This window comes from Panicum hallii, chromosome 8 (genome assembly GCF_002211085.1).
Source record: "Panicum hallii strain FIL2 chromosome 8, PHallii_v3.1, whole genome shotgun sequence".
In the NCBI taxonomy this organism is placed as follows: Eukaryota; Viridiplantae; Streptophyta; class Magnoliopsida; order Poales; family Poaceae; genus Panicum; species Panicum hallii.
The window spans coordinates 4,891,806-4,910,400 of record NC_038049.1 but is presented as its reverse complement, the minus strand read 5'-3'; the positions used below and the strand labels follow the sequence as shown (position 1 = coordinate 4,910,400).

General features: G+C 49.0%; 2 protein-coding genes across 2 annotated transcripts; one reads left to right on the top strand and one right to left on the bottom strand.

The window, feature by feature from the left end:
• The first annotated feature begins 6,888 nt into the window (after positions 1–6,888).
• LOC112902946 (putative cysteine proteinase inhibitor 7) lies at positions 6,889–7,731 on the top strand. Its single transcript, XM_025972143.1, has one exon. It carries the CDS (start codon positions 6,955–6,957, stop codon positions 7,477–7,479), a length of 525 nt encoding a protein of 174 aa, XP_025827928.1. The 5' UTR covers positions 6,889–6,954; the 3' UTR covers positions 7,480–7,731.
• A 7,721-nt stretch (positions 7,732–15,452) lies between these two features.
• LOC112903158 (horcolin-like) lies at positions 15,453–16,707 on the bottom strand. Its single transcript, XM_025972372.1, has 3 exons — positions 16,560–16,707; positions 16,086–16,295; positions 15,453–15,989 (listed from the first exon to the last, which is right to left on the bottom strand). The coding sequence occupies exons 1-3, from the start codon at positions 16,560–16,562 to the stop codon at positions 15,753–15,755; spliced, it is 450 nt and encodes a 149-aa protein (XP_025828157.1). The 5' UTR covers positions 16,563–16,707; the 3' UTR covers positions 15,453–15,752.
• Positions 16,708–18,595: the final 1,888 nt, after the last annotated feature.

Below are 18,595 nucleotides of genomic sequence, written 5' to 3'. Positions count from 1 at the left end.
AGTTAAGCGGGTGGTGGATTTGTACTCCGGCAAGTCCACCCGGGGTATGCTCAGATAGTAGATTTGTAGGTGAGGGAGATTGAAGAGCCAAGAACTCGATGGTAACACAAAGACGCAGAGGTTTTGATAGGTTCGGGTCGCTGGGAGCGTAGCACCCTACGTCCTGTGTTCGGTGTTGTATTGATTGGTTTAGGGTTTGTGCAATGGCCAAGCTAGTTGGGTCGTGTTTGGTGGGTACCCCCACGGCTCCCTTATACAGCCAAGTAGCCATGGGTTACAAGTTAGATTAAGATCTACTCGGGTTGTTTATAAGGAATCAGGTCGGTTATGATACACAATATCAAGGCTATCCGATTCGGCCTTGATTCTGATCCAAAAGGACCCTTCCCGCCGTCCAACCGAGTGCCTGTCCGCCGGGTCGTTAAGCAGAGTCGTTCCCTGAAGAACCGGGCTCCACTCGGCAGGGAGGTACCTGGGTCTACCTCCGTTAAGCCCCCGAGCGCCGAGTTGCTGAATGGTACCCCGCCGAAGTCAAGAAGCTGGTTGGTGCTCATCATAGTCAAAGTACTCCTCCGGATCCTCAAGCTCCTTTGGCAGTCCTGACGTTAGTGAACTCCTGCATGTTCTCTAGTCTTCAACATGATGCGCTCTTGGGCGCACCCGTTGGGTGTAGCCCCAGAGCCTCGGAAGTGTTCATAGAGGCATTTCGAGGGTCCACAATATAGATCTATCTCCCCTTTTCTGGTTGCTTATTTCCTTGAGAATTTATGGCGCACAGCCCTGGAGCAAGGTCACCGACGGAGTCACGGAGACACGCCGATTCAAAGAGCGATGCCCAGCCCCCGAGCAGGGTTACTGGCGGAGTCACGGAGACACACCGAGTCAATTAGCGGCGCCCAGCCCCCAAGCAGGGTCACTGGCGGAGTCGCGGAGACACGCCGAGTCGATTAGCAGCACCTAGCCCTCGAGCACGGTTACTGGCAGAGTCGCGTAGACACGTCGAGTTGAAGAGTGGCACCCAGCCCCTGAGCTGGGTTACTGGCGGAGTCATGGAGACAAGCCGAGTCAATTAGCGGCATCTAGCCCTCGAGCAGGGTCACTGGCGGAGTCCACGCCAAGTCAATTAGCGGCACCCAACCCCGAGCAGGGTCACTGGTGGAGTCGAGTAGACTTGACGAGTCAATTAGAGCGCAATCGCGAAGACACGCCGAGTCGAAGAGCGGTGTCCAGCCCCCGAGCAGGATCAGTGGCGGAGTCATTGGTGATTCGGCACGGGAGGCTGCAGGCTGCTTCGGCCCTTGGCTGCGGCCTCAAGCTCCATGCTCTTCTCTTCCATCTCGCCATCGGTCTCCCTGTTCTGCTTCTCTTGACATGTAAACAAGCAGCAACAAGCGCCCAATGCACAAAAATTCCTCCATGCTTCCTCTCGATTTGACATAAATCAAGTAATAATATTTAGTTGCACAATTCATCTGCAAATTATTCTTAGACTGAGTCTAGTAAAAAGATTCCGCGCAAGTTCATTAAGAAAAAGATAGAGCATAATCAAAGAAACTGGCATGAGATACTATCTGAAATTTTGTGGGCTCATCTCATATGTAGGCACGTACTACTAAAGTTACTCATATGGGCTTGTTTATGTGTGTGTGATTGGGTGTAATCGTCACAATTATCCCGCATGACTCTCAAATCACGTTTCAATGTTACGAGGAACTGTCATTTCTCAAAGAATCTGATTTTTCAGTGCTGCATCCTATTCAAGCCCAATCAAGTCATGCTTCACGTGTGCAAAAGGAGACAATCCACATGGTATTCGTGTGCAGCAAGATGGTAAGCACTCGTTTGGGTTTTTGTGGCAAAAAAGGACCACAAATCATAAAAAACGTCCACAACATACAAACGAGCTGGTTTTCACATTTTATTGCTTGTATGAGGTGGTTGATCACTAGGTGTTGGAATTAGAATAACTGATTTACTTGACTCCTCTAACCATGGGAAGGATTCACCACGACTGCCACGCAAGGCCAGGAGCAGAGAGCCTATTTATAGCAACGACTTCATCGATCCCCAGCAACACAACAGCTACCAAAAAAAGAGCAACTAGCCAGCATCCATCCAACCAATGGCATCCCTCACCACGAACGCACTGTGCATCCCCACCATGGTGGCAGCTGCGGCTGCACCGCGCTGCCGCCGCAGCCTCATCGTGGCCCGAGCTTCTCCGGCCAAACATGACGAGCGCCAAGATCCGGCAGTCAAGGTTGACGCCGCCGGCGGCCGGCGCCGAGCCATGGTGCTGTTCTCCGCCGCCGCGATCACTGCCTCGACAGCAGCCGCCGTCCGATCCGCGAGAGCCGGTGTGTCCACGAAGACCGTACCCGGACAGTGGGTGGATATAGAGAATCTGGCGGACCCATACGTGCAGGATCTCGGCAAATGGGCTGTGATGGAGCACAACTCACAGACTGGGGAGGATTTGCAGTTTGGTAAGGTCGTCGGAGGCAAGCAACAGGTTGTCGCGGGCATGAACTACAAGCTCGAGATCGAAACAAAGCGCGGACCCTCCCGTTTTTACGAAGCGGGTCTGTTTGTTTCACTGCCCCCTGAGAAGCGTACGCTTAACTCCTTCGAGCCCTTGGCTGGGTGATGGATACAGCTTGCGGCAAGCTGAGGAGGGCCATTCCTGTGAGTCTCTGATGTATGTGTGTGGCCTGTGTGGGCCTTGCCACTGTTCCCCAGTAGCTATGTCGTATCTAGTGTTTTACTAATTTTGTTTTGCAGCATAAAGGGAACAAATTGTGGCTTGTGTTTGTTCTTTTTCAGATAACTGTCTATGTTTTCGTGCATGCATGCATGGCTGATGGCCCCGACAAAGGTTTCATGAGTATTGCATGGAGTACGTATACGGCTTTCTAACCCTGTGAAAATAAGGTCAGATACCAAAATTCAACAAAATAATTGAACATGACAAGTACAGATTCCGAATTATTTAGAATAATTCAGTTAAGTTGTCTGCTACTGTTCATAACTACATAACAAAAAGTATTCAGCGCTATCAACTATTGAATGTATCATGTTCACCTTGATACAGAGGAAAACAAATCAAACACCTGTCTAAACGACTTTTCTAAAAATTAGTAGCTCAACTACAGCCTCTCATTGCTTAATTCTTCTGGTACTCCCATGTAAGGAGAATTTCAGAAATATAGAGGGTAAAAGGCGCCGAGAGTGTCCTTTCTTCCCATGAAAAAAATCTATGTATGAGAAAACCTGCACCTGGTCCAATGGAAACGCACTGCCACTTCACTCCTGATCCCTTGCTCCGCCTGCCGCTCCGGGTGCCTTGAAGCACCCCGCCTCCACCAGCCCGGGCCGCTGCTACCGGATCTCGCGTGGTATGGCGATTCGCCCATTCCCTCGCTGCCCCTAGCTTCCATCCCTCCATAGCGACGCCGAGCTTGAACTCCGGCCACGAGCACCCTGCCGGAGCCCACCCGTCATCTAAGTCATACCTGGCCGGCGTCTCCAGGCCACCCACCGCCGGTTCCCTGGACCTTGAGGCCGCCACTTGGATGCCGTGGTTGGCATCGCAACCTGTCTCCGGGGGTTAAGAGTATTGATAGGGGAAGGTAGATTAATTTCACTGCTTGATTTCCATGATTATATCAGCTTCGTATGTGTGTGTGTCTCTCTCTCTCTATATAGCCAGCAACCTTCCCTTTGCTCAAGTACAAATCTCTCAACTAATCTGCTACTAAACTGAGACACAAACAAACCAAACTGATAAAATATCTTCCAAGCACTTTATATATGCACGTACAATGCATTGTGGAACGATGACCTAGTAATGTTCTAGGCAAAAAGCTGCAACTTAAATGTCACCTTGAGCATACGGTTTAAATGTTTCAAACAGAGGGAACAGCAACACTTGCGTAACCAGCTGGATATGTATTGTATATTGTGATTTATTTTTAAACATATTTAAGCATCTTCCACGCGGAAAATACAATTTAGTGCCTAATCATTTTGGCGGATTGTTGCGTATATATGGCCATATAATCAGAGGCCAAAATCTGTAATTTTCACAGTGAAAATGACTTTTCAGAAGTGCCAAATGGGCGGCTGCTGCATCCTATTCATGCCTAAATCAAGTCACGGGCTTCACGTGTGCAAAAAGAGACAATTGGTTCCTGACAGTTGTGTAGGAACAACTGAGCACAGCTAAATGAAAAACGAAAGCCAGCAAATTTTACACTCACATACATCCATCCGTCCAGGACACCACCGGCGGCCACTTTTGGTCCCCAAGAGAAAGGGAGCAGCGTGGTCGTGCTACCAGGCCTTCTCGCCCTTGTCGCCGTTAGGCTTCTCCTCAAGCACAGCTCCGGCAAACCGGCGGCACTTGTCGGTGGCCACAGTATTTCATGCCAGAGAGGCTGAGAGACAGGGAGCCAGCAGGACGACCGGGCCTCCCATGCACCGGTGTTGCGCGGTGGTGCCACCCGTTCTTCTCTTCCTCGTCTCCGTCAGACTTCTTCTGCGGGCCAGCTCTGGCGAGCTGGCGGCATCGGTGCATGGCCTTGCCGCCGCCGTCCTGCCTCAGCTTCAAACGTGCGACACCTTCCTCAGCTCGTAAAATTCTTCGAATCAGAGGCGCACCTCCACTACTCAATGCTGCGGGATCCAGGAGATCGGATGGGATGGGCCTTTGTGCCTCCGGCCGGAGCGGAAGGAGACTGCACGATGGTGGCGGAGGCCCAACACAAACCAGGGGGCTATATGAAAAAATGGATCATGATTAATAATCGCTATCCGATCCAGGGGTTATCATGTAAAGTTAAGCGGGTGGTGGATTTGTACTCCGGCAAGTCCACCCGGGGTATGCTCAGATAGTAGATTTGTAGGTGAGGAGATTGAAGAGCCAAGAACTCGATGGTAACACAAAGACGCAGAGGTTTTGATAGGTTCGGGTCGCTGGGAGCGTAGCACCCTACGTCCTGTGTTCGGTGTTGTATTGATTGGTTTAGGGTTTGTGCAATGGCCAAGCTAGTTGGGTCGTGTTTGGTGGGTACCCCCACGGCTCCCTTATACAGCCAAGTAGCCATGGGTTACAAGTTAGATTAAGATCTACTCGGGTTGTTTATAAGGAATCAGGTCGGTTATGATACACAATATCAAGGCTATCCGATTCGGCCTTGATTCTGATCCAAAAGGACCCTTCCCGCCGTCCAACCGAGTGCCTGTCCGCCGGGTCGTTAAGCAGAGTCGTTCCCTGAAGAACCGGGCTCCACTCGGCAGGGAGGTACCTGGGTCTACCTCCGTTAAGCCCCCGAGCGCCGAGTTGCTGAATGGTACCCCGCCGAAGTCAAGAAGCTGGTTGGTGCTCATCATAGTCAAAGTACTCCTCCGGATCCTAAGCTCCTTTGGCAGTCCTGACGTTAGTGAACTCCTGCATGTTCTCTAGTCTTCAACAGAATGCGCTCTTGGGCGCACCCGTTGGGTGTAGCCCCAGAGCCTCGGAAGTTTCATAGAGGCATTTCGAGGGTCCACAATATAGATCTATCTCCCCTTTTCTGGTTGCTTATTTCCTTGAGAATTTATGGCGCACAGCCCTGGAGCAAGGTCACCGACGGAGTCACGGAGACACGCCGATTCAAAGAGCGATGCCCAGCCCCCGAGCAGGGTTACTGGCGGAGTCACGGAGACACACCGAGTCAATTAGCGGCGCCCAGCCCCCAAGCAGGGTCACTGGCGGAGTCGCGGAGACACGCCGAGTCGATTAGCAGCACCTAGCCCTCGAGCACGGTTACTGGCAGAGTCGCGTAGACACGTCGAGTTGAAGAGTGGCACCCAGCCCCTGAGCTGGGTTACTGGCGGAGTCATGGAGACAAGCCGAGTCAATTAGCGGCATCTAGCCCTCGAGCAGGGTCACTGGCGGAGTCCACGCCAAGTCAATTAGCGGCACCCAACCCCGAGCAGGGTCACTGATGGAGTCGAGTAGACTTGACGAGTCAATTAGAGCGCAATCGCGAAGACACGCCGAGTCGAAGAGCGGTGTCCAGCCCCCGAGCAGGATCAGTGGTGGAGTCATTGGTGATTCGGCACGGGAGGCTGCAGGCTGCTTCGGCCCTTGGCTGCGGCCTCAAGCTCCATGCTCTTCTCTTCCATCTCGCCATCGGTCTCCCTGTTCTGCTTCTCTTGACATGTAAACAAGCAGCAACAAGCGCCCAATGCACAAAAATTCCTCCATGCTTCCTCTCGATTTGACATAAATCAAGTAATAATATTTAGTTGCACAATTCATCTGCAAATTATTCTTAGACTGAGTCTAGTAAAAAGATTCCGCGCAAGTTCATTAAGAAAAAGATAGAGGATAATCAAAGAAACTGGCATGAGATACTATCTGAAATTTTGTTGGCTCATCTCATATGTAGGCACATACTACTAAAGTTACTCATATGGGCTTGTTTATGTGTGTGTGATTGGGTGTAATCGTCACAATTATCCCGCATGACTCTCAAATCACGTTTCAATGTTACGAGGAACTGTCATTTCTCAAAGAATCTGATTTTTCAGTGCTGCATCCTATTCAAGCCCAATCAAGTCATGCTTCACGTGTGCAAAAGGAGACAATCCACATGGTATTCGTGTGCAGCAAGATGGTAAGCACTCGTTTGGGTTTTTGTGGCAAAAAAGGACCACAAATCATAAAAAACGTCCACAACATACAAACGAGCTGGTTTTCACATTTTATTGCTTGTATGAGGTGGTTGATCACTAGGTGTTGGAATTAGAATAACTGATTTACTTGACTCCTCTAACCATGGGAAGGATTCACCACGACTGCCACGCAAGGCCAGGAGCAGAGAGCCTATTTATAGCAACGACTTCATCGATCCCCAGCAACACAACAGCTACCAAAAAAAGAGCAACTAGCCAGCATCCATCCAACCAATGGCATCCCTCACCACGAACGCACTGTGCATCCCCACCATGGTGGCAGCTGCGGCTGCACCGCGCTGCCGCCGCAGCCTCATCGTGGCCCGAGCTTCTCCGGCCAAACATGACGAGCGCCAAGATCCGGCAGTCAAGGTTGACGCCGCCGGCGGCCGGCGCCGAGCCATGGTGCTGTTCTCCGCCGCCGCGATCACTGCCTCGACAGCAGCCGCCGTCCGATCCGCGAGAGCCGCTGTGTCCACGAAGAGCGGACCCGGACAGTGGGTGGATATAGAGAATGTGGCGGACCCATACGTGCAGGATCTCGGCAAATGGGCTGTGATGGAGCACAACTCACAGACTGGGGGGGATTTGCAGTTTGGTAAGGTCGTCGGAGGCAAGCAACAGGTTGTCGCGGGCATGAACTACAAGCTCGAGATCGAAACAAAGGGCGGACCCTCCGGTTTTTACGAAGCGGGTCTGTTTGTTTCACTGCCCCCTAAGAAGCGTACGCTTAACTCCTTCGAGCCCAAGGCTGGGTGATGGATACAGCTTGCGGCAAGCTGAGGAGGGCCATTCTTCTGAGTCTCTCATGTATGTGTGTGGCCTGTGTGGGCCTTGCCACTGTTCCCCAGTAGTTATGTCGTATCTAGTGTTTTACTAATTTGGTTTTGCAGAATAAAGGGAACAAATTGTGGCTCGTGTTTGTTCGTTTTCAGATAACTGTCTATGTTTTCATGCATGCATGCATGGCTGATGGCCCTGAGAAAGGTTTCATTAGTATTGCATGGAGCACGTACGGCTTTCTAACCCTGTGAAAATAAGGTCAGATACAAAAATTCAACAAAATAATGGAACATGAAAAGTATAGATTTCGAATTATTTAGAATAATTCAGTTAAGTTGTCTGCTACTGTTCATAACTACATAACAAAAAGTATTCAGCGCTATCAACTATTGAATGTATCATGTTCACCTTGATACAGAGGAAAACAAATCAAACACCTGTCTAAACGACTTTTTTAGAAATTAGTAGCTCAACTACAGCCTCTCATTGCTTAATTCTTCTGGTACTCCCATGTAAGGAGAATTTCAGAAATATAGAGGGTAAAAGGCGCCGAGAGTGTCCTTTCTTCTCATGAAAAAAAACCTATGTATGAGAAAACCTGCACCTGGTCCAATGGAAACGCACTGCCACTTCACTCCTGATCCCTTGCTCCGCCTGCCGCTCCGAGTGCCTTGAAGCACCCTGCCTGCACCAGCCCGGGCCGCTGCTACCGGATCTCACGTGGCGTCCAACCCTTGAGCAGGATCACTTGCGGAGTCACGGAGACACGCCGAGTGAATTAGCGGCACCCAACCCCAAGCAGGGTCACTGATGGAGTCGTGTAGATATGACGAGTCAATTAGCGGTGCCCATCTCCCGAGCAAGGTCACAGGCGCAATCGTGAAGACATGCCGAGTCGAAGAGCGGTGTCCAGCCCCTGAGCTGGATCACTGGCGGAGTCATAGAGACACGCTAATTCAATTAGCGGTGTCCAGCCCCCGAGCAGGTTCACTGACGGAGTCACGGAGAAACGCTGATTCATTCCGAATTTACTTCCTGAGAAATAACCCGAGAAATCTGAAGTCAACGGATCAAAAATCTTTTCCAAGGTGAAAATTCCAGAGCACTGGTTGATCTCCCCGCTGTTAATCACCTGATGTCGTTCCCACTTTTATCGTCGCCTCCATCTGCATAGGCTAGGGTTTTTACCGTTGAGAATATAGGCACCTGTCGGTGTTTAACCGGCTGCCCACCGAGGGATATACCCAAGGTGGTAAGTTTTGGGTGAGGAGACGCCGAGATCAGGAACTCGAAGGTGCAAGGAACACAAAGCTTAGACAGGTTCGGGCCGCAAGATGCATAACACCCTACGTCCTGTATGGTGGTTTGTATTGCCTTTGGTGTAGAATGACCAAGAGATCATGTTTTGAGTGGGGTCCCTGACCTCCCTTATATATCCGAGAGGCCAGAGTTACAAAGATGCTAACCAACACCCGCCGAGGGATCATACCAGAACATATCTCGAGTAGATCCCCACCGCATCGGTTAGCTCTATCTCCTATTTAAACGGGATAAATAAGAGATAAACAAGATGAATAAGAGATAAGATAGACTTAATCTCTTAGACCTCTTTAAACTACGTTATGTACCCAGTCCCTTGGCCCTGGGTCTGACAGCACCGTCAGGAGTTTTACCGTTCACTAGCTCCTTCCAGCGTACGCTCCCCATCTGCCGTCAGGAGTGATTCGAATTTCAAACACAGAGCCGATCAGACGATTAGGTTTTGGGCTGATATAAAAGAAACTAACCCAGCCCATCCTTATCCACTCTCTCATGCCTTCTTCTGCTTTCTCTACCACCGCCGACCCATTTTGGATCTCACCGGCGTTCCTCAAAAGCTCTCGCCCTCTCCCCTGCATGGCCACAACTGCCCCCTTCTCCGATCCTCCGGCCTGGCCCAATCTCGAGATTTCCAGCAACACCTCTGCGCCCTCCTCGCGGTCGGCCGCCCCCTAGGGGGACATGCCGCCCCCGCCCAGCGAGTCGTGGCTATCCAGCACTCTTACTGAAGAGGGGCTGGAGGACATGGAGGCGCGTGGCCTCCTCCAGGAGAAGGCGGTCTTCGGGTGGAAGTGCTGCCACGGCCAGGAGTTTCCCTTGGAGGACCGGACCGAGGCGGTCGTCTTCCGGTCCTTCTACGAGAAGGGATTCGGCCTTCCCGTGGGGGCATTCTTCTATAGGCTTCTCAAGTACTACATGCTGGAGGCGATCCACCTCAAGCCCAACTCCATCACGCTGATTGCAATCTTCATCCATCTGTGCGAGGGGTTCTTGGGCATTCCTACCCACTTCAATCTCTGGCGGGCGTTGTACCACCTGAGGACGTATCCATCGAAGGAGGCGCCCAGTGTGGTGGGCGGCGCTGCCTTCTCGCTCCACCAGGGGGTGAAGTACCTGGAGGCTGCCCTCAAGGATAGCAACAAGCGGTGGCCGGAGGAGTGATTCATGGTGGCGAACCCTGCCCCGAGTCTTCCGCCCTGCACCGGCTATCCCCTAATCCTTAACGACAAGTGGGAGGAGATGCCTTCCAAGGACGAGATGGTCCAGGTGAGGATCCTATTGGCTGAGCTGACCAGGCTCAAGGCCGACAAGCTGACCGGGGCTGGCGTAGCCTTGTCGTTCTCCAAGCGGCTGACCTAGCCGATCCAGGACAGGGTCCACCCGGGGTACGAGTACTCGGGTCGTGATGACCCGACCCGGGTGAAGAACCAAAAGGCGTTCTTCAAGAAGGCCGCCGGGGACTCGGTGCAGTTTTCAATGTTCCTCGTGAAGTCCCATAGCCCGACGACGAGTTGGCGGTGCACTTCGACTCCGCCAAGCCTCTGGCCGACCGCATAATGACCCAAATTGACTCGTAGGTAGTTTAAACAAGTTGAATCAGAACAATTGGTGGCCTTCGAGAGGCTGAAAAACAATGTTTATTTTGCGCGTAATTAAGTTATAATTTTTATATCTCCTGAGCCGAGTAGTTTCCGATTTAGCCGAGTGGTTAGGATACTGACTCCGTGATGTGTTCTGCCCCATTGTGTTGAGAGTGGGTCATCATGCACGTGATGGGTGGGAGTGATGCGGAGTGGATCCAGGACGCACAAGGTTGTGATCTGTTACGTAGTCGGTCGGGGTTAGCCAAAACAATATGGGTTGATTTTTGGCGAGTCGGCATGGCCAAAGCGCAGCCCCCAATCGTACGGAACGACTCGGCGTGGTAGTTAGAAAGTTATACGTATTTTTTAGCAAGATAGAGAATAAGCAAAATCGAGGACATGAATTTTTATTCATTTGAAGTGGGTTGGGTACATAGCTGGTAAGTCATCTACAGGTAGAAGTCTTCTCCTTGTGGTGTCGGTGGCCTTTCTCGGCATCCTCCATGTCGGCATGCTTGTTGACCACCGCCATCATCTTGAAGACCATCTTAGGGTTGCTCTCGAACATCTTGCGCCACAGCTCGATGTTGTGCAGCCCTTGGTGGAAGTAGTGGATGACATCCCTATCCTCAACCTCCGTAATCGTGTTATGATTAGCGAAGTACATCTTGTTGTAGTCGCGAAGGGATTCGTTGGGCTGTTGGGTGACACTGCCTAGATCCGATCTAGTTTTGGGACCCGGGCAGGACGCCTGGAAGTGGTTGACGAAGGCGGCGCAGAGATCTTGGCAGCTGTTGATGAAGCCGGGTCGATGTCCCTCTATCCAGTTCAGAGCCTGGAAGCTCATCATGACCAGGAAGTACACTGCCATGATATCGTTGTTGCCGTTGGCAACGCGCATGGCGATGGAGTAGGTGCGGATCCATGTCTTGGGGTTGGAGTCACCATTGAATTTGTTGATGCCGACCGGCTTGAACATGGTGGGTCATGAGATACCTTGAAGTCGGTTGGAGAAGGCCGAGAAGCCATCGAGGTCACCGCCGGTGTCGTCATCGAGGATGACGGGTGCTGGCGGTGGCGGTCGAGGTGCTGGTTGCTGGTCATCGTGGCCGCGTCATTCCCAATTGCCATGATTGGCGCTCGGGGGGCATACTCCTTGTCGTACTTTTGCCAATGCTCCCGCTCAGCCTCATCACGCTCCCTATGGTGGTTGTTGACGGCATGCCGGATGTCTCGGTTGTTGAGGTTGGCCTGAAGATTCGGCTGGTCGACCTCGTCATCACTGGGGCGATGATCCGTCGAGTGGCGAGAGTTGCTGGACTGGGCTCGGAGGGCTGAGTAGTCTTTCCTCAAGCATTGGACCTGTGCAGCGGCGACATGGAGACGTGTCCGAGTTTGGGCGAATGAAGGAGGGTCTCGAGTACTTCAAATGCGGTGGCCAGATTGGCCAACGGCTTGGTGAAGATGTTCTAGCCATCGCACTCTAGGATGAAGTCGTCGTCGAGGTTCCATGGAGTTGGTGGAGCGGGTCGGCAAGGGAGAACCCTAGGGTGGCGACGATCGGCGGTGAGCAGATCTACTTCGGCATTGTCGGTGATGGATTCGGTCTCACGTTGCATCGCGCGGAGGCCATTGTGGTGGAGACACTAACGCCAGGCTTCTTCGTCCTCACCGTCAACGGATTCCTTGTTGGCGGAGACCATTGAGATCTCGTGCCAGTCAGGTGAGTTCACGGGGTTGGGTGGGAAGGTCAATAGTGCCTCCTGATACTCGACTTCTGGTCCTGGGACCACTTCAGATCTGATTTAGTCAACACTGAGTTGGACCAGATCGGAAATGTGGAGATTTTCCATGGATACTCGGATCTGGCGGAGGTGTTGCGGAGTCCGAATGGGATCTGGCGAGCTGAGTCGTTCGGGCGGCGTAGCGCGGCCTCCGCGAGCTCGATGCACTCGGTGATGGAGTGGCTCACACGGTCCACGCCGGAGAGGATATCGTCGATGTTGATCCAGGGGCAGCGAGTTGTCCTCACGTGGCTCTGGGCCAAGTCGTTGATGGAGAGCTCGTCAACTTGGCGGGTTTTGGAGATGGGAAGGGTCAGATCAGATCTGGAACCCTGGATGCTTTCCACCTCTAATGACGAGCTGCTGGGGAACGTGCTCCTGGGAGCCGCCATCCCCGGGAAGTTGCTGAAGACGATAGAGTGGCTGGCGGCGGCATAGATCTACAGTGTCACTTGTGCGGAGAAGAAGACACCGGAGCTGGGTGCCATCAAGTTCGCCGGAAGGACCCTAAGATTGCCTACCTAGCACGCAAACTGTCGGATGTGTACTCTAGCAAGTCCACCCCGGGTATGCTCAGGTAGTAGATTTGTAGGTGAGGAAGATCACAGAGCCAAGAACTTGATGCTAACACAGAGACGTAGAGGTTTTGACAGGTTCGGGCCAGTAGGAGCATAACACCCTAAGTCCTGTGTTCGGTGTGTTCGGTGTTGTATTAATTGGTTTAAGGTTTCTGGAACGTGCAAGCTAGTTGCATCATACCCGACGACCCCCTTATATAGCCGAGTAGCCGTGGTTTACAAGTTAGGTTAAGATCTACTCGGGTTGTTTACAAGGAATCAGGTCAGTTAGGATACACAATATCAAGGCTATCCGATTTGGCCTTGATTCTGATCCCAAAGGATCCTTCCCGCTGTCCAGCCGAGTGCCTGTCCGCCAGGTCGTTAAGCGGAGTCGTTCCCTGAAGAACGGGCTCCACTCGGCAGGGAGGTACCTGGGTCTACCTCCATCAGAGGGTTATATACAAATATTTAGGTCGCGACTATTAATTGTGATACAAATTAATGTTCTATTTATAAATTTATGGGGGTTTATTTGTAAATATTAAGGGGCATTCTGCAAATATTTAGTGTCGTTGACATTGCCTTCGGCGGAGCCGCCCCCTGCTGGCAAACTCCTCCCGTGCGTCCACGTTTGCCTCCGAGAGATGGACCGATCCGCTCCATCCCCTTTGGCGAGTCCGCCCGTGGCTCCTGACTGTTGATGTCGGCCATCTCGCACGCGGCGGTGCGGCTCGACGCTTCAGCCATCCTCTGATCGTAGCCACGCGGCCATCCTCGATCACAGTGACCATGCGTGCTCAGCGCTGTCGACAACCCCGTATTTCGCTGTTGCCCTCCTCCAGATCGGTACAAGCGCTCCGCGTGCCTGACGACGGCTTTGGCCGCCTCATTGGCGATTCGGCACGGGAGGCTGCAGGTGGCTTCGGCCCTTGGCTGCGGCCTCAAGCTCCATGCTTTTCTCTTCCATCTCGTAATCGATCTCCCTGTTCTGCTTCTCGTCACATGCAAACAAGCAGCAACAAGCGCCCAACGTCCAACAATTCTTCCTTGCTTCCTCTGCAAATTAAGTTGCAAATTCGTACTCTCACTGCTACAAAACTACACATCACCACCGGCGTACCCCTAACCGGCGGTGAAAGTTTCACTGCCGGTTCATAATACAAACTGTGTTTAATATATTTTGCCATTCACCAAGTATTTTATCACTTTGTCAAAAAGTGTTTAATATACTTTTGCTTCCATTACAAGGGAATACGACTTGGCGCTTCATAGTTGCTGCTATCCGAGGTATTAGCTCTTCAAAAACGGTTAGCTGAGTGCATTTTGGATCATGTTGTGTCACCATGTGGTGAGTTCTGCGACTCTGTCTTATCTAAGAGTAGTACAATTGTTGTTGTCAAACTTGGTCTTATGTGAAATTAGACTATCAATAATATATTAATTAACGATTGATCATGATGAGTACAAAGCCTTATATAGGCAGGGAGACCTATGTTGGTTTATAGAATCAGAATGACAGCCTTGTAATCATCAATTTATATGGTGCACAGGGGCACAAGGCCTGGTGCGGCCAGCCTGACTGATGGGTCCAGCCGCGTACAGCACTAATGACCTATCTAACGGTATGGACTCATGATGTACTGACTTGAGGTTGTGGGTTGTATCTGATAAATTGGCATGTGGTACTTGTAATCTACTCCCTCCGTTTCAAAATTTAGGTCGTTTTGACTATTCTAGGTTCATAAATTTTGCTATGCATCTAGAGAAACATCGTATCTAGGTACATAAGAATGCTGTGAATCTAAAAAGACCAAAATGACCTATATTTTGGAACTCCGTATCTTATACTAAATTGTGGCATGTAGTGAAATGTTATGCGTTGAAGTGTGGTATGTATCCTATTGATGTCAACTGAATTATGCAATTTATATATTAAATGCTAAAAATAGCATCACTATCAGGTTGTAGCTTAAACCGGCAATGTTGGCTTACTTGTTACTGCCACTAAGAATGGATAGTGAAAGTATACCCTCACTGCCAGTTCAAGACATATACCGGCAGTGATAATGGTGTGATTTCACTGCTTCGTTGAGAACCAGTCAACCAGCAGTGATAGACTGATGCCATCACTGCCGGTTCCAAATCCATCAGTGATGGCCGTTTTGGAACGAGACAGTGATGTGGCATGCTGTGCTAGTTGGTAAATTGTATCCGCAAACCAACGGTCGGATTTTGTGGACCATTTGGAAGGTAGAAATCCATTTTAACCTCGAAACTATTACAATCGATCTTGAAAACTGGTCAAGACATACCCTGGAACTGGTAAAAAGTTTTGCTTTGCAGCCTGCAAACTAAAAGAACCCTAAGGTTCTCCCTAAGAATGGATCTAAAACCCAGTTTTGCGCAAACAATACCCAACTTATATTTTCCATCTTTACCTTGCATATGCTGCTGTTAGTACTTAATTTGAAGACGCTCTGAATCACTGTTCACCTAAACTGTTGTTTAGCGCGTTTACACACTGTTTAAATGCTACACAGCGGTACATCGTTTCCGTTTAATCGGTTGTTTTGACCGTTTAAACGGCTGTTTTGCCTGTTTAAACACCTATTTTGCCCGAATAATGGGCTAAATGGCAGGTAACTGACTTTTAGCGTTGCGTTTAGGGTAACAATGCTCTAATATATAGTTTTCATTTCTCAAGGAAAATACTTAGCTTCCAATACTTTTATTGCTTACAAGCAAAGGCATTTGGGACAACACAAGCAAGAAACATCCACACATTAAAATTAAATAAAGAAGCACACGTAGAAACGGAGGAGCTGGATCATATCCTCTAATCCTTCCCACCGACCCAACCACCCATCGCACACAGCAGAGACTGCAAGCAGTTTTTACTGAGTTCAGAAATTCAGGGTCCATATTTTATTTTATTTGACTCCAGACAGCAAACTTTGGCCAGCATGCACTCCGGCGACCAGCAAGGGTTCCATGATGACCCTTCAGCAGGACTTGGGAACAACATAAGCACCCACAGCATGGAGGACCTGGCCGGAACGTCCAAAGAAGGCGACAATGGCGCTCTTCACCACCGGAATGTCGAAGTCCTTCCCAGACGCAGCATCGCCATATGGCCCGTATGTTGTCCCGTCACTGGTGAAGACAGTCAACGACTTGACACCATTGCTGTCAAACTTGCCGGACAGCCTGGTCACATACACATGTGACGGGATGGAAATCTAGAGATCCATGGAAAAGAATGGCTAACATTTGTAATCACCCAGTCATTGCTTTCACTACACAACCATATTTACGCCACATGTACACATACATACCCTGTTGTGGACGCCCTTGTCCGTGCCCCATATAGCGCTCATTGTGTCGTCGTTCCCCACGGTTTCGTAGGTGAAGGAGATGGCGTTGATGAGCCCTCCGGAGCCGTTGACGCTCCAAATCTCAATTTTCTTCAGGCTAGCAGGCGTTTGGTCGCTGTCGATGTCTTGGCTGTTGCCTCCTCCACTGCCGAACGGGCCAACCTTGGTCGCCTGCATACATGCCTATCTGTAAATACAACTAAGCAACAGGTTACTCTAGCTAGCTAGCTAGATTAAGTAGTCTCTCAACATGCAAGGTCGGCTTGTTCACAAGAAATATCAATGCATATACTGATACTATAGATTACATCTACACACTGGAGCAGGAAGCAACCTAAGCATCATGGCTTGTTCTGATAGATATATATGCATGCTATAACCAATAAATGATATGTATATTCAATGACTGAAATTTAGATCTAAACATGTACATACCATTATATTGGTGCTTGAATCGAAGCGATGAGGATGCTATGTTACCTCGATGGTGTTGGTCTGGTTTGTGAATGCGGATGCGCGCCTATTTATAGAGCCGGTGTGTGTGATCCACTTGTGCTCAATGACGATACCATGTCATACTCAAAAGCTCACAAACCCAAAGTATACCAAATACTAAATGACTTAAATACTTCTTGCATACCATACTGCCTACCACCTAGATAGAAACACTAAATGTGATGTGAACACGAGAGACCAAAGGTCGAGGGGCACCGTGATGTAGATCATAAGATACTACTTAAACACTTGCCTACTTGATTGCCCCTTACTTGCCCCTATCCACCATTCACCGTGATTTAGTCCGGAGCTTATGTGCCCATGTGCGTCTTTAAAAACAGACAAGGACAAATAATAGAAAAAGAAAGCAAGAACCAAGTTACTGGAATATTGTAGTACCAAGCTAGCAAAGCAACCTCGTAACATAATTTACTCTTAAATTACGGCACAATTCTGTGCATAAAAAAATATATAGTCCCATAATTATTACTCTATTTCTTTTTCTAACGGATAATTAAGATTTGGAAAAGTATTTAAAAGCAATGTGATCACCTCGTAACATATCTAGATGCATAATAAAAACTATGCACATAGAAAAATCAAAACAACTAATAATTTAGGACGGAGAGAGTACTAAATAACGTCAAACTCTTGCACACCATATACTACCTACAACCTAGATATACTAAATGTGATGTGAACACGAAGGACTGAAGGTTGAGTGGACCATGATACTATTTAAACAGTTGCCTACTTGCAGTCCCGCAAATAATTATTTTGGATCCACCATTCACTGTGTTTTAAATATGTAAGGACGTCGCATCTGGGGAAAAACATCAAAGAAAGTATGAAGTAGAGTGGTGAAAAACCTCTGGGTAACTTTGGTGCCTTTTAATTTGTACAGTATGGGTGTCTCCATTTGTCCCTTAATATAAGCCGCACTCCTGCAAATAACTAATTTGGATCCACCATTCACCGTGATTCAGTCCACAACTCGTGCGCCCATGCATGTGTGTCTTTCGGAAAAGAAAAAGGATGAGTAAAGAAAGAAAGCAAGAACCAGAGTTAATGCAACATTGTGGTACCAAGCTAGCAGAGCAACCTCATAAAATAATTCAGTCTTGAATTACTGTACAATCCTGTGCATAAAATTCTTTTGAAGGTACTTCCCAGCAATTAAACCACCGAAGACAGTCCAACTTTAAGCATACCATGCATCAAGTCTATAATGTGGCAGCCTTGGATACAAGTATTAAGGTACTATGTATTGGAATTATCCTATGATAGAACTTAAAGCTACTTACTTTAATTTCACTGAATTAATTTGGATCCACCTATTAAGTGTGCTTGAACACATACAACAAACTAAGAAGCAGCGTGGTGAAAAGCCCTTGGTATTGTAGCTGTGCCACAATTATGCCCCACCTATTCATCAATTAAATCTCGGCGCAACCATCAAACCTCTATGTACTGTTTTTTCACAGTGCTTGTTCAAGTAGGTGAAAATTGTACATATTTGTCTACAAAAAAGAACAATAATTATTCTTGCCCCTGTTCGATAGATGACAAGATCTATCCTATGCGTGCAAAGCTTTATATATATAGTTCCGTTTAACATTACTTTGTTTCTTTTTATAAGGCACAGTTAGGATTTCGAAAAGTATATAAAAGCAATTTGGATCATCAATTAATCGCACAGTATATTCTCAATTAACAGCTATGAAATTATTTTGTATTAAAGGATTGTGAAGTGTGATTCTTTTGATACAGCTTTTTATACTGATTATGTATGTAACTTAACTAATTATTGGTCCAATTTTCAAAAGTCTATTTGAAAACAGGAATATTTATCTATCATATGTGCCAAAATGCATATGTTAGCCGGAAAAATACCGGAACCATGTCCAGCGTCATGTAATTTACTACTGTTCACCAAATTAATTTGAGCCATCTGTTGCAACTTCGGAGCATTCGAG

Bases quoted from the DNA above. Each gene is read 5' to 3' on its own strand.
- LOC112902946 (XM_025972143.1), top strand. From the start codon at position 6,955: ATGGCATCCCTCACCACGAACGCACTGTGCATCCCCACCATGGTGGCA.
- LOC112903158 (XM_025972372.1), bottom strand. The intron at 15,990-16,085 runs GTATGTATGTGT...ATGGATCTCTAG, and splicing joins ACAAGGGCGTCCACAACAGG to ATTTCCATCCCGTCACATGT.